Raw genomic sequence first — 22,391 nt, 5'->3', positions numbered from 1 at the left:
TGTGTCTTGGGGGATGAAACAGGTGTAGAGAAGAGAAGAGGATGAAGCCCTGCTGAGATCTGTCTGAAGTGGGGTGATGGAGGAGGCGAGGGATGGAGCTGCAGCGGTGTTGGCGAGGTGGGATGGGAGCGAGCAGCGAGCGGAGCCTCGGTGAGATGCCTCGGCCGTGGCATCGGTTGGACGCTGCCTTCTCCAGCTGCAGGAACCCCGACGGCCTTCAGGACGTCTCAGTGCTGGCACCAGCAGTGCTCTTCCCTCATCTAGAAGCAGGTTGTCAGACCCTGGGAGGGGTGAAGCACCAGCACGGACCCCCACGGCTTCCCTCACCCTCAAAATCAGTTCCAAATTGTCTCACGGCTCCCCTGGCTCTCTGGGATGCTGTAGGTGTGGGGAAGGGAGGCGTTTTCAGGCCTTGTGCAGCCCCTTCCAGCCTCTTCCTCTGCTTTCCAGGATCTGGTTCCCACTTTTGGGGCTGATAAACCCGAGGGAGGACCCCGGGGTAGGCAGGGACAGGCGCTGATGCCTCCTGCCTGCCCGGTGCCTCGGGCCTGCTGATTTCGGGGAGGAGGAGGATTTTGTTTCCAGCTCCTGAGTTAGGCTGCACGGCATCCCCTTGCCTAATCACACAGTGCCTCTCCTGCAGCAAGGTGGCTGATGTGCTGCATCGTCTGCAGGATTCTCCCCTGGGGCTGGTGTCAGTCTGTCTGTCTGTCTGCAAGGAGGGCGCTGCTCCTGCAGGAGCCGTGCTGTGAGCTGGGTGTGCTGGTGGTGCACTGGTCGTGCCTTTGGTGTCCCAAGGCAGCGATCCCCCCCCTGCACAGAGCGTCTGCTGTGGCCAGGCTGGAGCTGAGAGGTGCTGCACACGCTGCTGCTGCTCTCCAGGAGGTGCCCGGAGGTGCTGGACCTGCTCCTGGAGATACGCGTCCCCGCTGCCCGGCGTGGTGCCCCCCGTCCTTCCCTCCGAGCTCCAGCGACCTCAGGGGACTCTCCAGCCTCTTACAGGTTTCCAGCTAAGCTCTCGTGCGGAGGACGAGGTGGTGTGGGTAAGGACAGAGGAGTTTGGGGGCCTTGGGCCCTGCAGGGTGGCGGCTGCTCTGCACGGAGCAGGGACCCGGCCCCGGTGCTGTTGCAGCCTCCTGAAGCTGACCCCCCCCCCATGGCACGGTGCCTCGGGGTCTCCAGTGGCAGCGGCCCCCTGCAGCTGCTGAGGGTGCCTGCAGGGCTCTGCCTGCTGCCAGCAGCGAGTCCCAGCTCGCCGGGGAGCTGCAGGCGTGGCAGCCGAAGGGGAATGTGTTGGTTCTCCCTCCTGGCAGGGCTGAGCTTAGCGCTGCTCTCAGTTCCCGTTAGCAGCAGCCCCGGCCTCCTCTGGGCTTGGCTGCCCGGGCGCGCTCGGAGAGGTTCTTGCAGGAACTGTTCGGCTTCGGTTCCTGCTGCAGCCCTGCTCTGCCCGGCCTCTCCTCCTCCTCCTCCTCCTCCTCCTCCTCCTCCTCCTCCAAAGTGCTTTTGTTGTTCCCTGGCCCCGTGGACAGGCCAGGCCGTGTCGTGCCCATCAGTTTTCGCAGCATCCCCGCATTTCCCCACTGGCGCAGTTCTCAGCAAGGGCTGGAATGGGGCACGGTCGTCACTTCCCAGCAGGGGGACGGGGGAAGAACTGGGTCAGTCTGAGGTGAATTCCAGTGTCGGGAAGGCAGCATCCCTGGCTGCCTGCCCTGGGCTGCCTGGGGTGTCCCCCTGCACCTCCCTGCGGCCACGGGCAGCGCTTCCCTCCCTCTCCATGACCCAGTCCCCCCGTCAGCACCAGCCCCGAGCGCTGGTTCTGCAGCGTTCCTGCCCTCCACCGCAAAGCCCTGCGAGTTCAAACACAGCCCTGCAAGCAGCCGGACCTCAGGGCCGCCCTGCCCATGCTGCAGCAGGGCTCTGGGACTCTGCTTGTGCCCGTGCGAGTGGCTGTGGCCGTGACCCCTGCGGGACGTCCCCACCGCGTGCGCTGCCGGCTGCGAGGCTGCGCTGTGCAGCGGGTCATGGTGCTCAGGGGCTTCTCATGCACCACCCGGCTGTGCTCTCATGTAGGGAGCCAAAATCCCCGTGCATGCCACGTGCCAGGCTGCTCGGGGTGGCTGGGGCAGGATGGAGTCTGGAGGAGCACTGGAGGAGCCTTCCGATGGCTGCTTGTGCAGCACGTGGTGGCTCTGTGGCACGGCCGCTGCCCTCATCCGCGTGTCACAGAACGGCTCGGGTTGTTAGGGACCTCAAAGATCATCCAGTTCCACCCCCCCTGCTGTGGACAGAGATGCCTCCTGCTCGATCAGGCTGCGCAGGGCCCCATCACACCAGAAGTCAGTGCACAAACAGCCGTGCTGTGCCATGGGGTCAGTGGCACCCCTCTGAACGATTCCTCTCCCTTCACCTGACACACGCCGGGGCAGAACCAGCCGTGCTGGCACTGGCTGTGGCACCTGGAGCACCTGGAGCACTGCCTGCTCCCCGTGTCATGTCCTGGCCGTTGCTGCTGTTGCCCCTCGCAGCCCTTGTTCTCTCCGAGCGTGGCGTTCCCTGCGCTGGCTCCGATCCCTCCTCGGTGCAGCCTCGGTGCTGCCTCCTGCACCTGGGAACAAAACCTCCTGCAGCTGCAGGAGATGTTGGTCCTGGCAAACGCTGTGGACGTGAACGATCTCCTGGTGGGGTTGGGGCAATCCAGGCTAGTGCTCGGGTCATTCCTTCATCCCTGCTGTGCTGGAACAGGGAGGGCTCTGGGGGATTCGTGTGAGTCAGCGAGCAGCGCTCTGCTCGGCTTCTCCTCTTTCCCCCTCTCTTTGTCTGCGTTACAGTTTACTGCCAAGCAAAAGGAGCAGCGTTTTCCTCCCGTGTGCTCAGATGGGAGAGGTGCTGGAGTTTCCTTGCTCTGTTCAGAGAATGAAGGAGTTTGGGTTGGAAGGGACCTCGGAGCCCACCTGGTTCCAGCCCCTGCTGTGGGCACGACCCCTCCTCCAGCCTGGCCTTGCCCCCCTCAGGGAAGGGGCACCCCCAGCTCCTCTCCATGCCCTCACATCTGGTGTCAGTCCCTCACCGGGCTGTCAGGGTTAGGAGAGGTCATGGTGCAGCTCAGGAGAACGTTTGGGAATTGCCGGTGGAATGGAACGAAGCAGGAAAGCAGATTGGTCTTACAGCACCAGTAACATCATGCAGGGGGAGAACCCCATGCTTGGGGCAGAGCTCCAAGAAAGGAACCCACCCGGACGCCTGGCACCGGCTGAGTTTCAGCAGCACCAAGCGGGGCCGTGGCACGCTGCGTCCTGCAGCTCCGGCTGCCCCGTGCCGTGCCGTGAGCGCCTCTCCCGCCCCGTGCGGCGCCACGTGAGGGCTGTGGCGTGCCCCGTGCTCACGCTGTGCTCCGTGTTTGCACTGCTGGCGGTGCTGCCCCATCACCTGCGAGGGATTTTCCTCCCAGCCCCTTCCTGGCAGCGCCATTCATCCGGCACTCGGCTGCGTCACCCGGGATGGTGGCGTGCGCGACAGTGCACAATGCCGGGAGGAGAAGGGGGCTGTTTGGGGGCTCTTTGAGGGCTCTTTGGGGGCTGTTTGAGGGCTGGGCATTACAAGGGCCTGCAATGAAACGGGTTGTGGGCAGGGATGTGCTGAGTGCTAACCCCATGCCCAGGCACAGCGCTGTGCCCCGCTGCGGCTGGGGGAGGCGCAGGGCGCAGCAGTGGTGCAGCCGAAGGCCAGGTGAGGCTGAATCGTGGAATGGGACAGACTGGGAAAAACCTCAGTGACCATCCAGCCCAGCCCTTACCCCAGCAGTGATGGGTCCACCACTAAAACACACCTCAGTTCTCCAGCTACACGTTCCCTGAAGAGCTCCAGGGGTGCTGACTCAGAGCTGGGCGGTTGGCTCGCCCTCCCCGACAGGCTTTTGGGAAGCTCAGAGCCCAAATTCAGCTGCCGAGAGGGGTGCTGGAAGTGGGGCTCCAGGAGGAGAGGTGGCGGAGCAGAGCCCAGTGCTCGTGGCACAGGGGCAGGGCTCTGCCCACGTGTGGTGCCTGGAGCTGTTGGCAGTGCTGTCGGTGAGCAAGCAGGGAGCTTCTGCTCGTGCCTCCCCCGTAGCTGCTGTCCCTGCGGGTGCCTTGGCCCCATCCAGGCACCGCTGGCAGCTCCCTCCCGTTGGGTGCCCAGCTGAAAGGTTTGCTTGCCCGGAGCAAATTAAGCAGTGCCGTGCCCCTGCTGCCATGTGCCCAAATTGGGCTGCCCAAACCACGCTGCCCTCGGTGCCCTGGGGGCTGTGAGCCCGGGCTGAGCGCTCCCAGTGCCGGTGGGCATCGTGGCACTTTTGAGGCAGATTTGCCTCTGTGATTCGGCGGGGCCGTGGGAGTGCTGGCAGGCAGCCGGCAGCTCTGGGGGGACACCAAAAATACCCCGGGGGCAGCAGCCAGCAGGTGCCCGGTGCTGCGGGGGGGGCCGTGCAGCACGTGCTGTTTTTAGGCCCTGGGTAAGCGCCGGCGCTGCGGCCCTGTAATTATCGGGACAGGAGCCCTTGGAGCTGGCTCGTGGCTCCCCCGGGAAGCAAGTGGAATTTGGCGTTGGGTAAAAATAGAGCAGGTTCCTCCCCAAAATGCTTTTAGTCGCTGTCCCCTTGCCCCCCCACACACCCTCCCCGAGCGTGGGCCGCGCTGTTTGCTCGGTGCCCGCTGCTCTGAGCTCCTCCTCCTCCATCACGAGGCTGCTGCTCGCAGAGAAAGCCCAGCTCAGGCTTCCCGAGCAGCATCCCTGCTCCACGTCCTCTCCTGCGGCCTCTCCTGCTTGGTGCGGTGCCGTGGGGCTGCCCCCATGGGACACAACCGCCCCCCGGGAGGCATCCAGACACCGCGTCCATTTCTCAGTTATCAGTGTGAGCACCTGGGGTTGTATAAAATGTGCCCTGCTGTGAATGTGGAAGTCCTGAACGGGGCTGCACAGGCTCCTGGTGTGAGGCAGCACGCCCATAAACACCCGCGTGCTCGGGAATCACGCCTGAGTGCACCGTGTCAACCCAAAAAGCCTCGTGTGGGGAAGGAGATGCTCGCATACAGAGCCCGTTTCGCCCCAGTAACCGTGGGCTGTCTGCCCGTGTCACCTCCCACTCGCTGCCTGTTTTCACTCAGCTGTTCCTGTGTTGCAGCTCCCGCGGACACGGTGCTCAGGGGCAGATGCAGCAGATGCAGCAGGTGCAGCCCCACTGAGCTCCTCACACCGCCGTGCCCATGCTCCTGCAGCAGCCTCCGGCAGCCAGGAGGAAGCGTGGTGAAGGTGGTGAAGGTAACGCTGGCACGCTGCGTCGCTTCCTCCTCCTGGGCGCACGCTGCTCCGCACCTCGCAGGGCGAGCACAGAGCCCAAGGCACTGGTGGGCGTCCTGAGCTCAGCCCCTGCCCTGCTTCCACCGCCCAGCAGAGCCACGAGCGCTGCGGCTCAGGTCCTGCGGCTCCTGGGTGCTGCCCTCGAGCGCACCGCAGGGCGTTGTGCTCGGGGTGTGGGTGAATCACGGGGTTTGTGTCCCCAAACACCAGCTGTCCTGCGCTGAAATGCCTGTTATGGTCAGCAGCTGCAGGAGAAAAACATCTCCCCATCGGAGCACCGCCGCCCTCTGTAGCTGTCCCCCTGCCCTCTGCCATCCCCCAGCCCATCAGTGGTGTCCGGCACCTGCTGGCCTGGGCTGCAGCGCCGTGCCGGGGGTGTTGTGCTGCTCGGCACCGCTGTCCTGTGCTAGGGATGCTCCTCGAGGCCGTCTTTGGATGCCTGGGGACGGCTGTGGGACACTGAGAACCCTCCTCCTCCTCCTTCTGTTTGTCTGGACTGATGGATCTGATGTAAAATGCCACATGGCACCGTTTGGAGGGCTCTGCCTGCCTTGGGGACCGCTCTCGCCACCTCCATAAAGCCCTGATAATTGGAGAGTGTCGGGGCTGGGCAGCGTGTCCCTCCTACACCTCACCCCGTGGCCGGGCTCTGACCCTGCGGCCATCAGGGCTGGGGAGCCCTGGGCGCAGGTGTGGGCAGGGCTGGGGTACAAGCAGTGCCCCCCAGCAGCTTTTCACTGCAGCGGTGGCTTTCGGGTTGTGGTTTGTGGAAATCTGGGAGCAGCATCCCCCCGACACGCTGGCCTCGTCCCGTTGTGCCAGGCTGCAGCCCCTGGCGCTGCGGTGCCTGCGTGCGCCCTCGGGCCGTGGAGGCTCGGCACAGCCTTTGTGGGGGGCTCCTTGAAGGGCTCTGGGGGTCTCCAGGGGCGCTGGGGGCACCTGGGGATCGCCCCTCAGCGTGCCGAGGGCATCGAGGTGCCTTGGGAGCACAGCGGGGGCTTGCACGGGCCGGGGGCTGCGTTTCCACAGCCCGAGGTTTCTGTGCGGGACTTCCTCTTACGTCCACGCAGGAACATTTCCAGAAATGGCCAGGGGCGAGCCAGCGGCAGGCAGCTGTAAAACTCTTATCTCGCGGGCTGCCAGGAACCCCGCGGGCCCTGAGCAGCACTTCTCTGGGACAAGCTCTTGGAAACAGGCGGATATTTTTTTTTAATTGCTTCCTCTTATGCCTTAATGTTTCTAAAGATAAATACGACTCTCCTCTTGGCATGTGCTCAAGGAACAGGAAAGCTTCACAAAAGAGGAAAGCTTCGTATCAGCATGTGCCGTGCCTCGGCTCTCAACCTGCGGCTTGTGCCGGAGGCGGCAGTAAATCGTTTTTTCCCACCCCCTGCCCGGCACGATGGATGTGTCCTGGGGGTCCTGAGCCACCCTCCGTGACGGGTCCTGGGCGAGGAGGGATCTCTCCGGACCCGCTCAGCTTCCTCCTGGGCTGCGGGTCAGGGAAACATCGTGGAAACATCCTGCGTGGGCACGAGCAGCGGCGTCGGAGACCTCGGGAGACGTCTTGGTCGGAGAGCTGAGCGGGCACTGCCGGAGGGGGTGGGAGGGCAGCCGGGGTCACCCGTGGGTGGGCAGGGGACCCGTCCCGTGGGCATGCAGGGGACTGGTGCCACAAGTGGGCAGGGGACTCATCCTGTGGTTTCTCAGGGTTCCCCCCGCAGCACCCAGACCCCGAGCGCTGGCTCCGGTGGGTCCCGGCCCCGGTGGCCCCGGCGGTGGCCGCACAGGGGATGGTGTCCGGAAGGAGAGGGGATGTCTCGGTGACACTTCTGGGCACTAATTGGAGATCGCTAAGAACGGGTTTGAGAGCGGTAATGACAGCCTGGGGACGAGAGCTGGGGCCCGGGCAAGGAATGGTGTGAAAATAGAATTACGGAGAGGTCTGCGAGGGGGAACAACGCTGTCCAGTTCTTTGCAGGCTTTAATTTTAGCTCTTCTATAAAAGTCTCCTCACCGAGCAGCTCCCCAGCTCGCCCAGGGCTCCCGGCAGCGCCGTGCCCCGGAGGAACGCTGTCGGGTCTGTCCGGGGGCCGTGTCACCCTGCGGACACGGTGCTGGGGACGTTGTTCTGGGAGCGAAGTGACCCAAGAGTCGAGTGCTTCGCCTGCAGCTGGGAGAAGTTCCGCAACTGCAGGAAACTTTCCCAGCAACAGGGCGCTCCCCTTCTCGTTGGGCCCGCACGTAGGCAGCTCGTTTCCCCATCCAGCGGTTGGGTCCCATCCTGCACTGTTTGTCCCTCTGATCCTTATCACCTCGTGTTTATGGAGAGCCGAGCGCGTCTTCAAACATCACCAAGGCGATCTTTAAACAGAGCCCTCGTTTGTTTTCGTCCTTTTCTTTCTGATATACCCGGCACAGAAGCTGGCATGCTGAGCGCGACATTGGTTCTTTATGGAGTGTTTTGCCCTAAAAACCACCAAAAGTGGAATTAGAGCCCGCAGCCTCTGCGTCGCCCTGCTCTTGTCCTGCAGGTTTGCTGTGGGGCCGCTGCTCCTGTTGGTGTCGATTCAAATCTGCCTCGAGTTTGCGGCTGCTTCCAGGGCTGCTTGACTCAGCTGGCACGCAGGCATCTGGTTGTCTCGCCGCCTGGGAAAGGGCCGAGCTCTGTCTTTTCCCAAGTTTTCGCCCTGTGAAGTGGCACTAAAACATGAAGCGAAGAAAAAAGTGTGGGTTATTTATTGGTCTGGCTTGTCGGCCCCTCTGCAGACAAATGGGGCGGCGGGTCGGGGCTCTGGGAGGAGCAGGAGGGGACAGCACGAGCCCAGTGAATGCCACCACGGACAGCTGGCTGCCCGGCGAGCCGTGCCCTCAGCGGTGGCATCGTGCTCCCGTGGGGCCGTGGTGGCTTTGGGGCACGGGTGGGCTTTTCCCCGGGGGAGCTGGGACCGCGCAGGGGCAGGGAGGAGCGGGCCAGCTCCATCCTCAGCACCGCACACAGCCCTTTTGTGTTCCCCCATAGAAAAGCCATTCTTCGTGCTGGTTTCATAAATATGTAAGGCGGGAACAGTGCAGTTATTGTGTCCCGGGCAGACACTCGCCGTGTTGTTCGGGGCTGCCGTGCCCTCCGGTGCGCGGGGTTTGGCCGGGCTGGGACCTCCGCTCCCCACCCTGCTCCCGGGGCAGCCGCGGCCACCGGTGGTGGGGCTGGGTCTGTGGCTGTCCAACGTGCTGGGGCAGCCCCCGGGGACCTGGAGGGGTGATGTGGACCAGGGGGGCGATGCTCCTGCTGCTCCCTGGGGCCACCGCAGCGGCACAGCACCGAAAGGCGGCCGGGACCTGGTTGGGTTTAGGAAACACTGCTTGGGACCGTGGTGCTGCGCATCACCGCGGGTCTCTCGGGGTCCTGCACCCTGCTCCCAGCACAGAGCTGCCTGCTGTCCCACTGGATCCCAGGGGTGCAGGGACACCCTGCGTCCAGGTACCGGGGTGCTGGAGCCGTGGCTGCTCTCGGGTCCCGTGCCCCAGGCCTGAAATCCACCTCGTGCTGTTCACAGTCTCGCTGTCACCGGTCCCTTGGCTGCCTCTCGGGGCTCACCTTGGTGTCCAGGCACCAGCTGTGAAGTTGCGAGGCACTGAGGGAGAAGCAGGGCTGTGGCTTGCAGGATCAAGTTCCGAACCCCTGACTTCCCCCTGATTCCCTGCACAGTTTTGTGAACCCCCAAAGCTTCTCCCGGAGGAGGAGTTGATGTCCGTGGTGTCCCTGTGGTGTCTCTGCCTCTTGCGTGCCTTGCGTGCTGACCCCCGTTGGCTGCGGTGCTTCGTCTCCTCCGCTCAGCGTGATGAATCCCCTCGTCTTGGAGGAAGCTCCGGGGCCAAGGGGGTGAGCACAGGAGCCTCAGTGTGAAATTTGTACGAGGAGGACCTCAGAGGAGCTTCCTCCTGAGGCTGAAAGGAAGAAATGAGAAGGGATTTGGCTGGAACCCGTCTCCAAAGCTTCTCTTCTGGGGTGAGGCCTGACGGGCAACGCAGGGGAAATGAGAGCCAGCGGTGACGGCCGGTAAGGATTGTGTCTGAAAGTGAAACAGGAGTGCTGGGGTGAAAAAAGGAGGCTGCTTCCTGCTGGGGGAGCTGGGGAGGGGACCCGCGCAGCTCCCAGGGCTCTGCAGGTGACGCATCCGTCCCTGCTGTGCCCCCTCCAGCCCGCACAGGGCCCTGCAACAACGTCCCCCATGACTGTGGCTTGTCCCCTGCTCTCCTGCTGGGCAGAGAGAAGGGGGACACTCGTTGTAGTGCCCCCAAGAGCTGGAGTGGCTTTTATGGGCAGCTCGGTGCCGCGCTGCGGGCTTGGGAGATGGCAGAGGGCACGGTGCCTGCGGTGCTCCGGCCGAGGGCGAGCCTGCAGCCCGCAGCCGAGCGTGCCGCGGGGAGCTGCTGGTGCCTGGCCAACCCCGTGCAGGTCGCAGCCTTGGGCTGCTGTCCCGTGCTCCAGATCTTTTGTGCTTGGCCAGCAAACAGGAATCAGGGAGCTTCCTGCTGCCGCTTTCTCGCTGCGGGCTCCTGCAGCCCGGTGCCGGAGCGCTCTTGGCCGGGGCTCAGCCGGGGCCGTGCCGCCCCCTGCTCGCTGCTGCGCCTCGCCTGCTGCTTGCAGCAGCTGAACGCGGCGTTCTGCTTGTTTCAGTGCCAGCCATCCTGGACACTCAGGTGCTCGTTTGGTCCACACATTTACCTGAGCACTCCCCATGGTGCCTGCTTTCCCCAGGCCCTTGCCGTGCCGTTTCTCTCCAGCCACCGCGTGGCAGCGGTGCCAGATTCTGGCACTGCAGGTGGAGCTGAGCGCTGCAGAGAGGTGCTGGCACGTTACTCACAGCGGGGCAGCAGTTGATGCAATAGCTCCTGCTTCTTGCGGGGCGATTGCCCAACGCTGTTTCAGCCACCTCGTGGCCTGGTGAGGGTTGTCTGGGTCGCTGCTTGCTCCGGGAGCACCACAAGCAGCCTGCGGGCAGCCCCATGCCCAACTCCATGGCACGGTGTGGGCAGGTTTGGGCCCGGTGGGGGCTGAGCACAGCTCTGAGCGCTCGTGGCAGCAGCCCCAGGTCCCCTGCAGGTTGTCACCAGGTTTGTGCCTTGTGGCTGAGCACCACGCTGTGGGAAAACACTGCAGGAGCTGTGCTTGGTGCTCCTGTGGCACGGGGCACCTCGTGGTGCTTTAAAGCAGCTGAGCTTAAACCAATTTCAGCTGTGAGATGCCGGGGAGCAATTTGAAGCTCCTACTGACCTTGGGAGCGATGTCTGAGCGCTCTGGAGGCTGAGCACGGGCTGTGCAGTGCTGGGGGACGCAGGCAGGGCCCCGGGCTGCAGGCACGGCCCTTGGAGGAGCTGAGCCTGCCACGATCCCCTGCTGCATGGAAGTGTTTCTTCGAGTCCCCTCGTGCTGCTGTCACAGCGAGGGGCAGGTCCCAGCGTGGATAAAAACACTGCTGCGAGCTTCCTGCAGGCAGTGCCAGCCCGGAGAGGTGCGCAGGGGCTGGGGGCAGCCTCCAGGCCAGGGGGATGGGGCTGCAGGGCCCTGGGGATGCTCCGGGAGCAGGGCACAGGGCCCCGTGAGCGCAGCCCCGGTCTGGCTGTTCTGCTGGGCACTGGGGCTGAGCTGCTCTCGTCCCAGCACTCAGTGGTGTCAGGAGCAAGGGGAGCGGTGGGGAGCTTCTTGCTGGGAGCTGCCTGCCCCAGGAGAGTGTCCCCAGTGTCCCCAGCGTGCCAGCGTGCCTGCCCGGGCCTTGAGGTCACTGGGTTGTGGTGCGTCAGCTGAGTGTTTAACTTTTTGCTTATTTAGAGTTTCCTGTATTGTGATAAGATCTCATAAACTTCCAAATATAGCCTGACACGGATCCCGGGCGTTGCAGGCTGCCCCAGGAGCAGCGGCCAGGTGTCACCTTCGGTCCCGTGGCCGTTTCTGCGCCGAGGAGCCGGCAGGAAGGAAGGAGCGGAGCGCGGCAGCTGCGCCAGCGCCCGTTCACACGCACACGTGCCTTCCCCAAACGGGGAGCAGAAGAATCGGCGGGCCGGGCCGGCTCCGTGCCGCAGGAAGGGCTGAGCTGATAGAACAGCCCGATAGGCAGATGTGTGCCGGGGCAGGGTCGGGCTGCCCGAGGAGGAACCGAGGGGAGCGCCGGACGGCTCAGCACTGACGGCCGGTTGGTGGTGCTGGCAGAAGGAGCTGGGGCGCATGGAGGGCACACACTGCTAAATAACGTGCTGGAGAAACCCGGGGGCTGAGTGCCCTCTTGCTCCAACATCTGCCGGAGTGATCTCTCCATTCATGCTGCCCGTGCAGCCCCGCAGTGCTGGAGCAGGCAGCCCTCATGGTTCTTGGTGCCACCTCTGTGCCAGCCCTGCCCGAGGGGCAGGCGAGGGGGATTCGGCCAACGTGCCGCCTGGCACTATTTTCTTCACAACTTGGCACTGACCTTTCCATTTCGGTCCTCGGGCTATAAGTGGCATCTCTTCTGATGCCGTCTTCTGCTAAATTCAGCTGTGGCTGGCCGGTGGTGAGTGGGGTGGTGGAGACAGGTCTGGGTGCCCAAAATATCCCGCCGGCGGCGCGCACCTCCCGGCGCGGCTCCTCCCGTGACGTGGCCCCACAGGCTCGGGACGTCCCTGCCAGGAGGAGAGGAGGTGTCCGCCGGGACCCCCCGGTGGGTCCGTGGGCTGGGGCCGCCCCTCCGCGGGGGTTACTGCGCCCAGCAGGAGCTCAGCGCCCCGGGTGCCTCCCTGCAGCTCCGTGCCCTGGAGCAGGGATTTACGGGGTGTAAGCTCATAGCTCAGGGGACGTGGGCAGTGCCAGGCTGCTTCGCTGGCCTCGCAGGCAGCTCTGTGAATGCAGCAGGAGTTACAGGAGCCTCAGTGGGGTTTTGCTGCTGCTTCAGGCTCTCCAGGTGCCTCCTGGAGCTCTGGCCTCATCCCTGCTGTGCCCGGCTCCGTGCTTACCTGGCCAGCTCGGGCAGGGGGCAAGTGGGGGACGCTCGTTTTGCTGGGTTCAGCCAGGGGAAGGTGTGGGTGGCCTTCAGCAGCGGGGTGGGCTTCAGGTGATGTAAAGCCACGGGCCCCAGGGGAACATGAAAATGAAACGGAGCCGCTCGGTTCCATTGTTCGGGGAAAACGTCGAGTGCCAAGTTGGAGATAACGAGCAGTGGCAAGGAGGAAGGAAACCAAGGGTAAACTTGGCCAGAGATCTGCTGCACTTCTGCTCTGCCAGGTTGTGCATCCCCAGAGCTGCTCCGGGCTGTTTGCTCCTGGCTCGGGTGCGCCCATCCCTGTGCCAGGGCGCGCGGAGGGGCTGGGGTCGCTGCTGTGTCCGTGGGGGTGTCGTGCTGCTGGAGCTCTGCCCGGCGTCACGGGGAGGCTGCCTGCCCTCTAATCCTCCTCTCCTTCCTGCAGGCAGCGGGGATGGACAGGGACAGATTCTGCAGCGCTTCCCCGAGAAGGACTGGGAGGACAACCCCTTTCCTCAAGGCATCGAGCTGGTGAGTGTGCTGCCCTTCGGGGACGGGGCCCGGGCTGGCTGTCCCACTACAACCCCACACTGCCCCAGCAGAGAGCAGCGCCCACCCACCCCAACACAGCCCTGGCAGCGGTGGGTTTCAGCGTGCCCCCACTGCTCCTGGCCACGCTTCCCTCCGGAGCTGCATGGATGAAGCTCCGCATCGCCATCCCTGTCCCCAGCAGCGGGGCTCGTCCATCGGCAGAGCTCCCCCAGCGCTGCCCAGCCCGTGCCGGCGGGGGCTCGCCCTGCTGCAGGGCTGGGTGTGCTCCGCTTGCATCCCCCGGGCCAGGGGTGGGGGCCCTGGATCCCTCCCCCAGCCCTCCGGCCGCGCTCGCCCGCTGCCGTGCAGCCCTTTGAGGTTGCGATCGCTGCTGGGTCGTACCCAGAGCGACACACCCAGTCTAATTTGGCGCTGCGTGGGTTCTTCACAAACCAGCTTTTAGCTAATCAAGGATAATAGGATTGTTCTCCTCGGTTTCTAAATTTGAGCAGGAGTTCTTTTAAAACCCTTCCCTGCCGCGTTGGTGCTGCCGCTCTGCTGGAAAGCAGCGTGGGCTCCGCGGGACCCCCTCACCGCGAGGCTGAGACCCCCTCTCAGCTGCGTTCCTCCTCCTGCAGCTCTTCCGTGGTCCTGGCTGAGTGCAGCGGAGCACAAACTGTGACGACGATGAGGTTTTAGAAGTTCATTTGCTGCCCTACGAGCACTAGGATCTCTGAACAACCCTCGTGTTGGCCAGGGGAGCTGCGGGTTCCTGATGTAGAAGGGGACCCCATCGGGGTCACGCTGTCCCCAGGGCTTCGTCCCCTCCGAGCAGAGGTGGGGCCGGGGTGGCGTGTGCTGGGCTCTGCCTTGCCTGGCTCTCCCACGGGCAGCATTTTGGGTGCACAAACCTCTGGGCCCTGCTGGTGCCTGCAGGGTGCGGGGGTTTGACTGGGGAGCGCAGCCGAGCTCCCCCTCCTCAAAGGGAAAGGGGAAGAAAATACGGAGAGGGTTGAGATAAGGACAGGGAGGTCACTCAGCGATTGTCGTCACGGGCAAAACAGACTCCGAGAAGGGAGATAATAAAGTTTATTGCCTATTGCTCACCAGCTAGAGCAGTGAGAAACAAAAACAACCCAAAAACACCTTTCCCCATCCGCTCTCTTCCTCCGTAGCTGCCACGTGGCGCTGCGTGCCCACCAGTCCTCGGGACCGCCGGTGGGAAACCTTCTTCCTATTTACTGCGTGCTCCCCGTAATCCCAGCGCAGTCCTGGACGTCGCTATTTACTTTGTCTGAGGCAGAAATCTATATTATTTTTCTGGTTCGCGTTTCCTTGTTGTTACTGCAGGGGACGTGGGACCTGTGCCAAGAACGAGGAAAGCTGCGCTTTTTTCCCAGGGGCCAAACTGTCCAGCCAAAAAATCTGCGGAATTTAAACAATTGAAGCCTCGTCCTGTTGGGAGCCATGGGGTGGCTCCGAGGCTTTCCAGCAGTCACCGGGAGGCTCGTGGCCGAGCAGCACGCAGGGCTGGCAGGCAGCATGGGGACACCGGGCAGCCCCCGCTGGTAGCGTTGTGCCCCCCGGTGCCATCCCTTCTGTGTCCGACTGCTCCGAGGAGCACGTTTGCGGTGTCTTAGGGAGCAGGAATTGAGGAATTGGCAGCTTCTGCCCCAGCTCGCTGACAGCATTTCCAAACAAAAATCGTTTTTTGTTTTTTTTTTTTTTTTTCCTGGTGGAAGCTGCTCCAGAGGCACAGGATGTGAGTGCTTCCCCATGGCAGCACCGCTCCTCTCCCAGCTCACGCCGAGGACTGCAGGACGGCCGTGGCCCTCTCAGTAAAGAATTTATTCCTAAGATCCAACCTAAAACACCCCTGGCGCAACTTTAGCCCATTCCCCCTCGTCCTGTCACCAGGCACGTGGGAGAACAGGCCAACCCCCACCTCGCTACAGCCTCCTTTAAGGTACCTGTAGAGAGCAATAAGGTCGCCCCTGAGCCTCCTCTTCTCCAGGCTGAACAAGCCCAGCTCCTTCAGCCGCTCCTCGTAGGACTTGTTCTCCAGGCCCCTCACCAGCTTCGTCGCCCTTCTTTGGACCCGCTCAAGCACCTCGATGTCCTTCTTGTAGCGAGGGGCCCAAAACTGAACACAGTACTCGAGGTGCAGCCTCACCAGAGCTGAGTCCAGGGGGACGATCACCTCCCTAGCCCTGCTGGCCACACTGCTTCTTATACAAGCCAGGATGCCGTTGGCCTTTTGGCCACCTGGGTGTCGAGGTGCATGTTGTGGCCAAGGGGAAACGCTGGCAGACGCCAGCTCGGGAGCTGGTGCGTGCTGGCAGAGATGAGCTTCCTGCGTTTGCTTTTGGCACCCGTGTGCCGGAGAGCATCAGGGCTGCTGCTGCTCCCCGGGGTGAAGCAGCGAGGTCCTTTTGTTTTCCGACCACAAGGTAATTGCCTGCGTGTTGGCAGCTGCAGCCTCCTCGTTCGGGTAACAGAGCACGGCGCTGTGCAGCCACGCGCTGCTGCCGGTCCTGGCCCTGGCAGGGGGCTTGGTGGGGCTGCGTTCTGGGGGTCTCGGCCCCCTGTGGGATGCACAGAGATGTCCTTGGGCACTTTGCTCCTGTGGTGTGATGAGAGCTGAGCCGAGCTCCTCTGCCACTTCGGTCTGGACCCATGGACTGTGGGTTTGCAGTGCTGGGAGTGAGCAGAGCCACCAGTGGCTGTGCTGGGCTCGGCGAGGAGCAGCCTGCCTCGGGTGCTGGCTCTGCAGAGCCGTAGGGGAAACAGGCACGGGGTCAGCGTCCTCCCGCTGCAGGTTTGGGTGAGGCAAGGCCCCGGGCTCACCTCCTGCAGGGATCATTAATTCTGCCTGGGGGCCCGTGGCTTTGTCCTCCTGTGCTTGTGAGCTCCGTGTGGCCCAGCTCCACGGTGCTGCCGTTTGGGCACCAGTCCTGGGGCGCTGCTGTTCTTACCCCCAGCTGATCTACACCCATGGAGAAGCTGAATCCTTCCCCATGTGCCATGGAGAAGCTGAATCGCTGTTTGTCCCTTCGGAAGGACCGAGCTTGACACAAGGCAGGATTAAGGTCTGGGCTCCGGTGCTGAGCTTACTGCTGGGGCAGATCTGTAAGCCCACCTGAAGACCCTCAGGCACGCCCCTGTCCGTGTGGCACCGTCGTTGCCCTGTGCCCATTTAGCGGTGCCGTAGCTCCCAAAGGAACGGGTCCGAGCTGCCTCGGCACAGGGGGCAGCTTTATGGGGGCAGCGGAGCAGGGCCCGTGTCTAGCAGTGGTGGCGGTGGTGGTGGTGGTGTCCTCGTGCAGTTTTCCACGGGGAGCAGTCCAGGGGATGCAGATTGCTCATCCCACGGCCTGAGAAATGGCACGCTCAACCCCTGGCACCCAGACTTGTACGCACATCTCCACGTGAGGCTTAGCACCGCGGCCACGGGGTGCGTCCTCCTCCTTGCACCCCGCTCTGGTGACCACGAGTGCTGGGTGGGACCGGCAGCCAGCTCCTGCGGGCTGCGAGCCGTGGTGTGCTTCAGCCTCGTCTGTAACCTGCAGGGAGTCTTGGGGCTGAGCAACTCCTCTCAACTTAGCTGCTCGCTGCCACCTCCTGCGCTGCCGGGGCCGGGCAGCAGGAAGGAGAGGCCCCGGGCACGGCTCCGCGGGGACGTGGCAGGGCCCGGCGGGCAGCCAGCTGTGTCCTTTGGCCTTGCCAACTCCTGGGCAGCTGGAAACGGCAGAGCTGCGGCCAATTCCCAGCTTAGAGCCGTGGCCACCCCACGCTGGCTAGGAGAGGACAGGTGGATGTGTGGCACAGGGTACTCGTGGAGTGTGGAGAGTGGCGAATGGCTGGCAAACTGCACCGGGCTGGAAGCAGCTTTCAGCAGCAAGGGCTGGAGCTGGCGTTTGTGCCCATCCAGCCCTGTGGCCTTCCCACTCTCAGCCCCCGTTTTGCTGAAATCGCCTCGTCCTCGGGGCTGCCAGACTGTGCCCGCGGAAGCTGCCGCGTTTTCCTGCTCTCCAAGCACTTTCTGTGGGGTCCCAAAACTACCGGGAATTTTCCAGCGCCAGCACCAGCCAAACGCGGATGCTGAGAAGAGGAAATGCAGAAAAATCCCTTGAGATTTTGAAACCCCGCGGGGAGTTCTGGGGCTGGAATTACCCACTGGGCTGGGAGGGTGTTTGGGAAGTCCCCAGGAACCAGCCAAGCCGCGCGCTGCAGCGCGGAGCAGCCCGGGTCAGAGCTCCCGGCCCCGCAGGAGCAGTGCCCCCTCCCGGAGCGCTGTGCCCACACCCCGGCCTCACCCCACAGCCCCAACAGAGCCCCAGAGCCCCAGCCTCACCCCACACCCTGACCTCACCCCACACCCAGCCAAACCCCATCTGGAGGAGCTCCCAGCACGGATCCTGCAGGCACCGCTCCCGATGCGCAGCTCAGCCCCAGCCCCGTGCCAGCTCTGGGACAGGCACGGGGTGGCAGCGGGTCCCGGTGCTCACCCCCCTCCCCTGCTCTCTCTCTTGCAGTTCTGCCAGCCCAGCGGCTGGCAGCTCTTCACGGAGAGGAACCCCCCCACCTTCTTCGTCGCCGTGCTCACCGATATCAATTCGGAGCGGCATTACTGCGCCTGCTTCACCTTCTGGGAGGCCGTGGAGAGCGCGCAGGTACCGCGGGCTGCCGGGGAGGGTGCCTGGTGCTGCGGGTGCCTGGTTTTCCCCTGTTGGAAGAACCTGGGATTTGGGAGAGGGAGGGGTGTCTGACGTGGCTGATCCGCGTGTCTCCGCAGCCTCAGAGCCACCCCAGGAATGGCGAGGAGGAGGAAGAGTCGTCCTCATCTCCTGTTCAGCCGGCGCAGCTCTTTGCTCCCAAAAGCCTGGTGCTGGTGTCGCGGCTGGACCATGCTGAGGTCTTCAGGGTAAGTCTGAAACCATCTGGGAGAGGGGAGACGAGGAAGAGCAACCTCAGCGAAGACCTCGAGGTTGCGGGAGCTGCAGGAAGCCACGCAGCCCCCCAGTGCCATGTGCTGCCAGAGCCCAGCCTGCTCCCTGCGCCCTGTCCCATGGCACCGCCGAACCCGAACGTCTGGCCACAGAGCAGCAAACAGGGACCCGGCCACGCTGGGCAGCTGGTGGCCTTGACCCACTTCTGTTAATGCAAAAACCGTGAAGCACAGCCTGTTCCTGTACAGCCTTTATCTCGGCCATCTGCATTTTCCTCAATCTCGTTGCATTATGTGGCTGGAAAAGGTTTGGGAGGGCAGGGGCTGCGACCTGGCACCTTCCTAAAGCTCTGCCCTGCACGTGTGGGCAGCGTCTGCTGCTAGCCCAGGTGCTGGGCTTGTGGAGGGTGGCATTTTCCACCAGGCTGGGCTCTATTCTTCCTTTTTTCCCTCCTGCTGTGAGGATATCACTTCGGGGTAGCTGCCCCGTGCCTGCGTCTCTTGTTCTCAGCCTGCCCCGTGAGCACGGGCTGTTCCTTGGGGGTGCTCAGCCGCTGCGCCCTCCCGGTGGTAATAACTGACAGGGAAAAATATCACTCCATTCTTCAGCCTGGAGCTGCTTCAAACAGACCTCGGGCTTCACAGGACCCCAGGGCAGCTGGGGCTGGCAGGGACGTCCTGCTGGGACCTCTGCTCCAACCCCTGCTGGAGCGGGGTCGGCTGGAGCTGGTCACCCAGAACCGTGTCCGGCTGCAGTGTGTCGGGGCAGCCTGGCCACGCTCGGGCACCCTCACAGCAAGGCAGACCACGCACCTTGTACCTGTGTATGGTGCTGGGAAGGTGTCTGAGCGTACGTGAGGCTGTGCTGGCTGGGGGGTGGCAGGAAAAGACAGAGACCCTCCGGTGAGAGCAGGGACACCGGGACAGGAGGGAGCGTGAGAGCAGACGGGAGCTGGGACCCTGAACCCATTCCCCTCACCAGTTGTGTCCCGTGTTCGTCTTCACGTCAGGGATGAGCTGTGCCTTGTCCAGCCCCCCGTGGAGCTGAGACTCCCCAAAACACAGGAGCTGCTCGTGGCTGGGGTCTGGGAGGGCAGAGCGAGGTCAGCCAGGCCACCACACCTGCCGCACGGGGCAGGAGCAGGTTGTGCTGGGGATGTTTTTGGAGGAAAGTGGGTCAGCTCGCTTATTGCCCAACACAGACATTTCCTGCAGTAGCGCCTGGAGCCTGGCTGGCACAGCTCCCAGCTCGATGTCTGCTACCTGCCCGCTCTGCCCCGCTGCCCTCGCTGGGAGGCTGAGCAGTGTTTGTGTTGCTCGCCCTGCTGCTTGGTGTCAGCCCTGCGTGCGTGTGCGTTACGCACCCCAGTGACCGCGGGGCAGCAGTTGGCCATGGCAGCACTGCGCTCCTGTGCTTTGGGGCCCTGGGGTATCCCCCTGAAGCTACAATAAGAAAATCAGAAATGTCAGTGGGATCTGCGAGGAGCCGTGGAGCTGGGTCGCTGTCGCAGTTTTGTTTTCAGCAGCGTTCGCTGCTCTCCTTGCTGCTCCCTGCCCCTCCCAGCAGAAGGGGGACAGGTGAAACCTCACGGTTTGCCCCTCGGTTGAGCGGATGAATTTCATGACTGAAGTGCAGCCTGGTGCTTCCCCAGCACACGGCTCATTGTCCCGGCCCCTTCTGCTCTCTGAAGGGGTCTCTGCACAGCCCCAGACCTCGCCTGTTCCCCCTTGGTCAGCGTGATGCTGGGCTGGGGTCATGGTCCCTGCTCCCTCTGCTGCGTGGCCAGCAGGGCTGCGTGTGTCCATGTGTCTGTGTGTCCGTGTGTCCGTGGGCAGGCAGGAACAGGAGCTCGCTTCTCACTCTGCCCCTTGCTGACCTCTCTCCTAAAGGCCCAGTGATGGTGTCCTCTCTTCCTACCAACACGGAGAGATGGTTTGAGGAGAAAAAACAGAGTGCCTTGGAGACAAATTCCTCGAATTCCTGGTTATATATCTTGTGTTACTGTGGCTCTTCGTGTCCCAGCAGAGGATGTGTTGAACACGGCCCCGTGCCTGTGCAGGAGCTGATGCTGGCTCCTCGGTGTGTGCAGTGAGAAGAGCAGAGCCTGGCCCCAACAAGCCCTCGGTGACCAAGGGGATTCCTCCCTGTCCCTTGTTTGGGGTCTTTATGAGACTTGGTTAAACTCCACAGGGACCAGGAGTGCTGGAGAGCTCCACCCCTGCCTGTGGAGCTCCTGAGCCCCAGCTCCTGCTGGAAGCAAGCTGGGCACGGGCTGAATGCCCACTCCCTGCCTACGAGGACTCAGTGCAGGAAGCTCGAGGGGAGACCTCGAGCCCTGCACCCAGGGCTCGGCAGTCCCGGGATGTGCTCCTGCCTGGGACAGGCGCTGGGAGGCACAGGGAGTGGTTCCAGGGCTGGAGACCCTCGCGCTGCCCCCTGCGCCGGTGCTGAGCCGCGCTCTGCTTCCCTCTGCAGAACAGCCTGGGCCTGATCTACACCATCTACGTGGACGGACTGAGCGTGTCCCTGGAGAACGTCATCGGGAACCTGCTGACGTGTACCATCCCCATCACCGGGGGAGCTCAGGTGGGTTGCCTGCCCGCGCCCTCTCCCACCTCCCCGCGCTTCTGCCTCGTGCGGCTCCCGCAGAGCGGAGGCACAGGGCAGGGATCAGCCCCTCGGCTGCGTCCTGGGCGCTGGGCTGAGCTGGGCTGAGCTGAGCTGGGCTGAGCTGAGCTGAGCAGGGCTGCTGGGCCTGCAGGCAGCAGCTGGCTCCCTGTGCTGGCTGCTGCCGAGCTGGCACTGCTGCTGGCACGGCGTTGAGTAGTGCCCGTGGTGCCTTCCCAAGTGCTCCTGAGTAGAAACAGCAAAGCTCCGTGATTTGGAGCAGCTCAGCTCCTGCCCCAGCTGAGGCCATCTCGCTGCTTCGCTTGCCGTGAGTGAGCAGCTTTGTGGTGGCTCCCTGCAGGAGGGGGAGCTGGATGGGCTCACCCCAGCTGCGGAGTCGCAGAGCCGTCTGTGCAAACAGCTGCCACGGGCTGTGGCTGCCCCTGCACCAGGGAGGTCTTGCTCCTCCACTCAGGCCTGTCGGATTGCACGGAGAGCTGCTCCAGAGCTGGTCACAGGCTGGCTGTGAGAGCAGGGACGAGCCAGCTCGAGCGAGACAGGCCAAGCAGGGCTCCTGGTTGCTAGATGAAGGGCTCGGAGCTCTCTTCTCAAACCACTGGCTTGTGCCCGTGCATGGCCGGCGTCTGTGATTGTTGGACAGGGCTGGAGGAGCAACAGCCTTGCTTGTGCCCAGAGCAGGCCAGCAGAAAGTGCCTCCCCTTCCCCCCCTGAGCCGTGCGTTCCCCTTGTGCTGCTCCTGCTGCTCCAGGAAGGCCAGCTGGGCTGCAGGCCCACGCCAGCAGCAGCTGGGTGTAAGGGCTAATTGACGAGGAGATGGAAAAAGTGGAGAGCGCCCAGCTGGAGCCTCTGGCTGGAAGCACTTGGAGACAGCAGCGCAACCCCCCGGAGCTGTTTTGCCATGCTAACCCTTGGAAGATCGCCACGGCTGTGGCACTTGTTCCTGCCGTGCCTTCGCTTCCAGCTGCTCAGCAAAAGGTAGCGTCCAATTCTGTGCCCAGGGGAAGGAGCTTTTGCAAGGCTCTGGCTGTGCTGCAGGTCCCCGGTGCCTGCAGGCTGAGGTTCTGCCACCACCCCTGACCCTAGGACCGCTCTTGCTCCCGTGCAGGTTCCTGGCGCGGGTGCTTTCTGCTGGGCAGCGCTGCCCCTTGGGCTGACTTCTCATCCCAGCCTCAATTTGGTGCTGCCCCGACAGCCCAGAGGCTGTAGATCCTGGTGGGGGTGAGCTCTGCAGGGCTGCGTGCGGGGCACACCCCGCTCCTATGGAGCAGGAAGCAATCTGCTGCCAAAACCTGCGGGGCTGGGGCTGTGCCAAGCATCCCGGGCTGCGTCCGGCTATGGGAACGGGCAGCAGCTCTCCTGCAGGAGCTGCCCAGGGCTGGCTGACTCCGTCTGGTTCCTCCCAGGTGGAGCCTGTCAGCAGCAGGCAGGGCGAGGAGAGGCCTCGCACCCGGGAGGTTTCTGGAGACGCCGTGGCTCAGTGAGCCGTGCGTTTTGGCACAGTTGTTGGTCACCTCCCGCTCCTTGCAGGATGGATCTGTGCTGTGGGGACGAGCAGCGTGCTGCAGGGACAGTTTGTTGGTGGCGCTTCCCCTCCTGTGCTTCACCCATTCCCTCGCTGTGTCCCGGAGCTCTCCGTGTAGTTTCACTGCTTTCGCTTTGTCTGTGTGCACCTCTCCTCCTTCTGCTCCGTGGCTGTGTGCGTGCCTCCCCTCTCCTGGCTGTGTCCGTGTGTTTCTAACTGACTGTGCTATCTCTGTCTGTCCCTATCTCAGCCTGACGCGGACGACGAAGCAGCGGTACGCACACCTCTTCCTTCATCGGGTCTGTCTGCTCCTCAGCCACCTCTCCCTGCCCTGGGAGGGCTCGGGGGCCGTGCACCCTGCAGCCGGGTCCGTCCCCAGCGCGGGCACGGAGCCCTGGCCGTGCTTGGGGCTGTGCTCCGGGCAGCAGGGCTGCTGTG

The 22,391-nt window shown here is 63.6% G+C and overlaps 1 protein-coding gene across 9 annotated transcripts in view; it reads left to right on the top strand.

The window, feature by feature from the left end:
- SBF1 (SET binding factor 1) overlaps nt 1-22,391 on the top strand; it is a 61,224-nt gene that overhangs the window by 15,107 nt on the left and 23,726 nt on the right. For all 9 annotated transcript variants that reach the window (XM_068670209.1, XM_068670215.1, XM_068670213.1 and 6 more), the window contains exons 2-5: nt 12,769-12,854; nt 17,390-17,527; nt 17,650-17,778; nt 20,279-20,389. In XM_068670209.1, coding sequence (XP_068526310.1) covers nt 12,769-12,854; nt 17,390-17,527; nt 17,650-17,778; nt 20,279-20,389 — 464 coding nt within the window. The remainder of the gene's footprint in view (nt 1-12,768; nt 12,855-17,389; nt 17,528-17,649; nt 17,779-20,278; nt 20,390-22,391) is intronic.

The sequence above is a fragment of the Anas acuta genome, chromosome 1 (assembly GCF_963932015.1).
Source record: "Anas acuta chromosome 1, bAnaAcu1.1, whole genome shotgun sequence".
Lineage (NCBI taxonomy): Eukaryota > Metazoa > Chordata > Aves > Anseriformes > Anatidae > Anas > Anas acuta.
The sequence above is the reverse complement of the archived record's forward strand: the minus strand, read 5'-3'. Positions and strand labels throughout refer to the sequence as shown.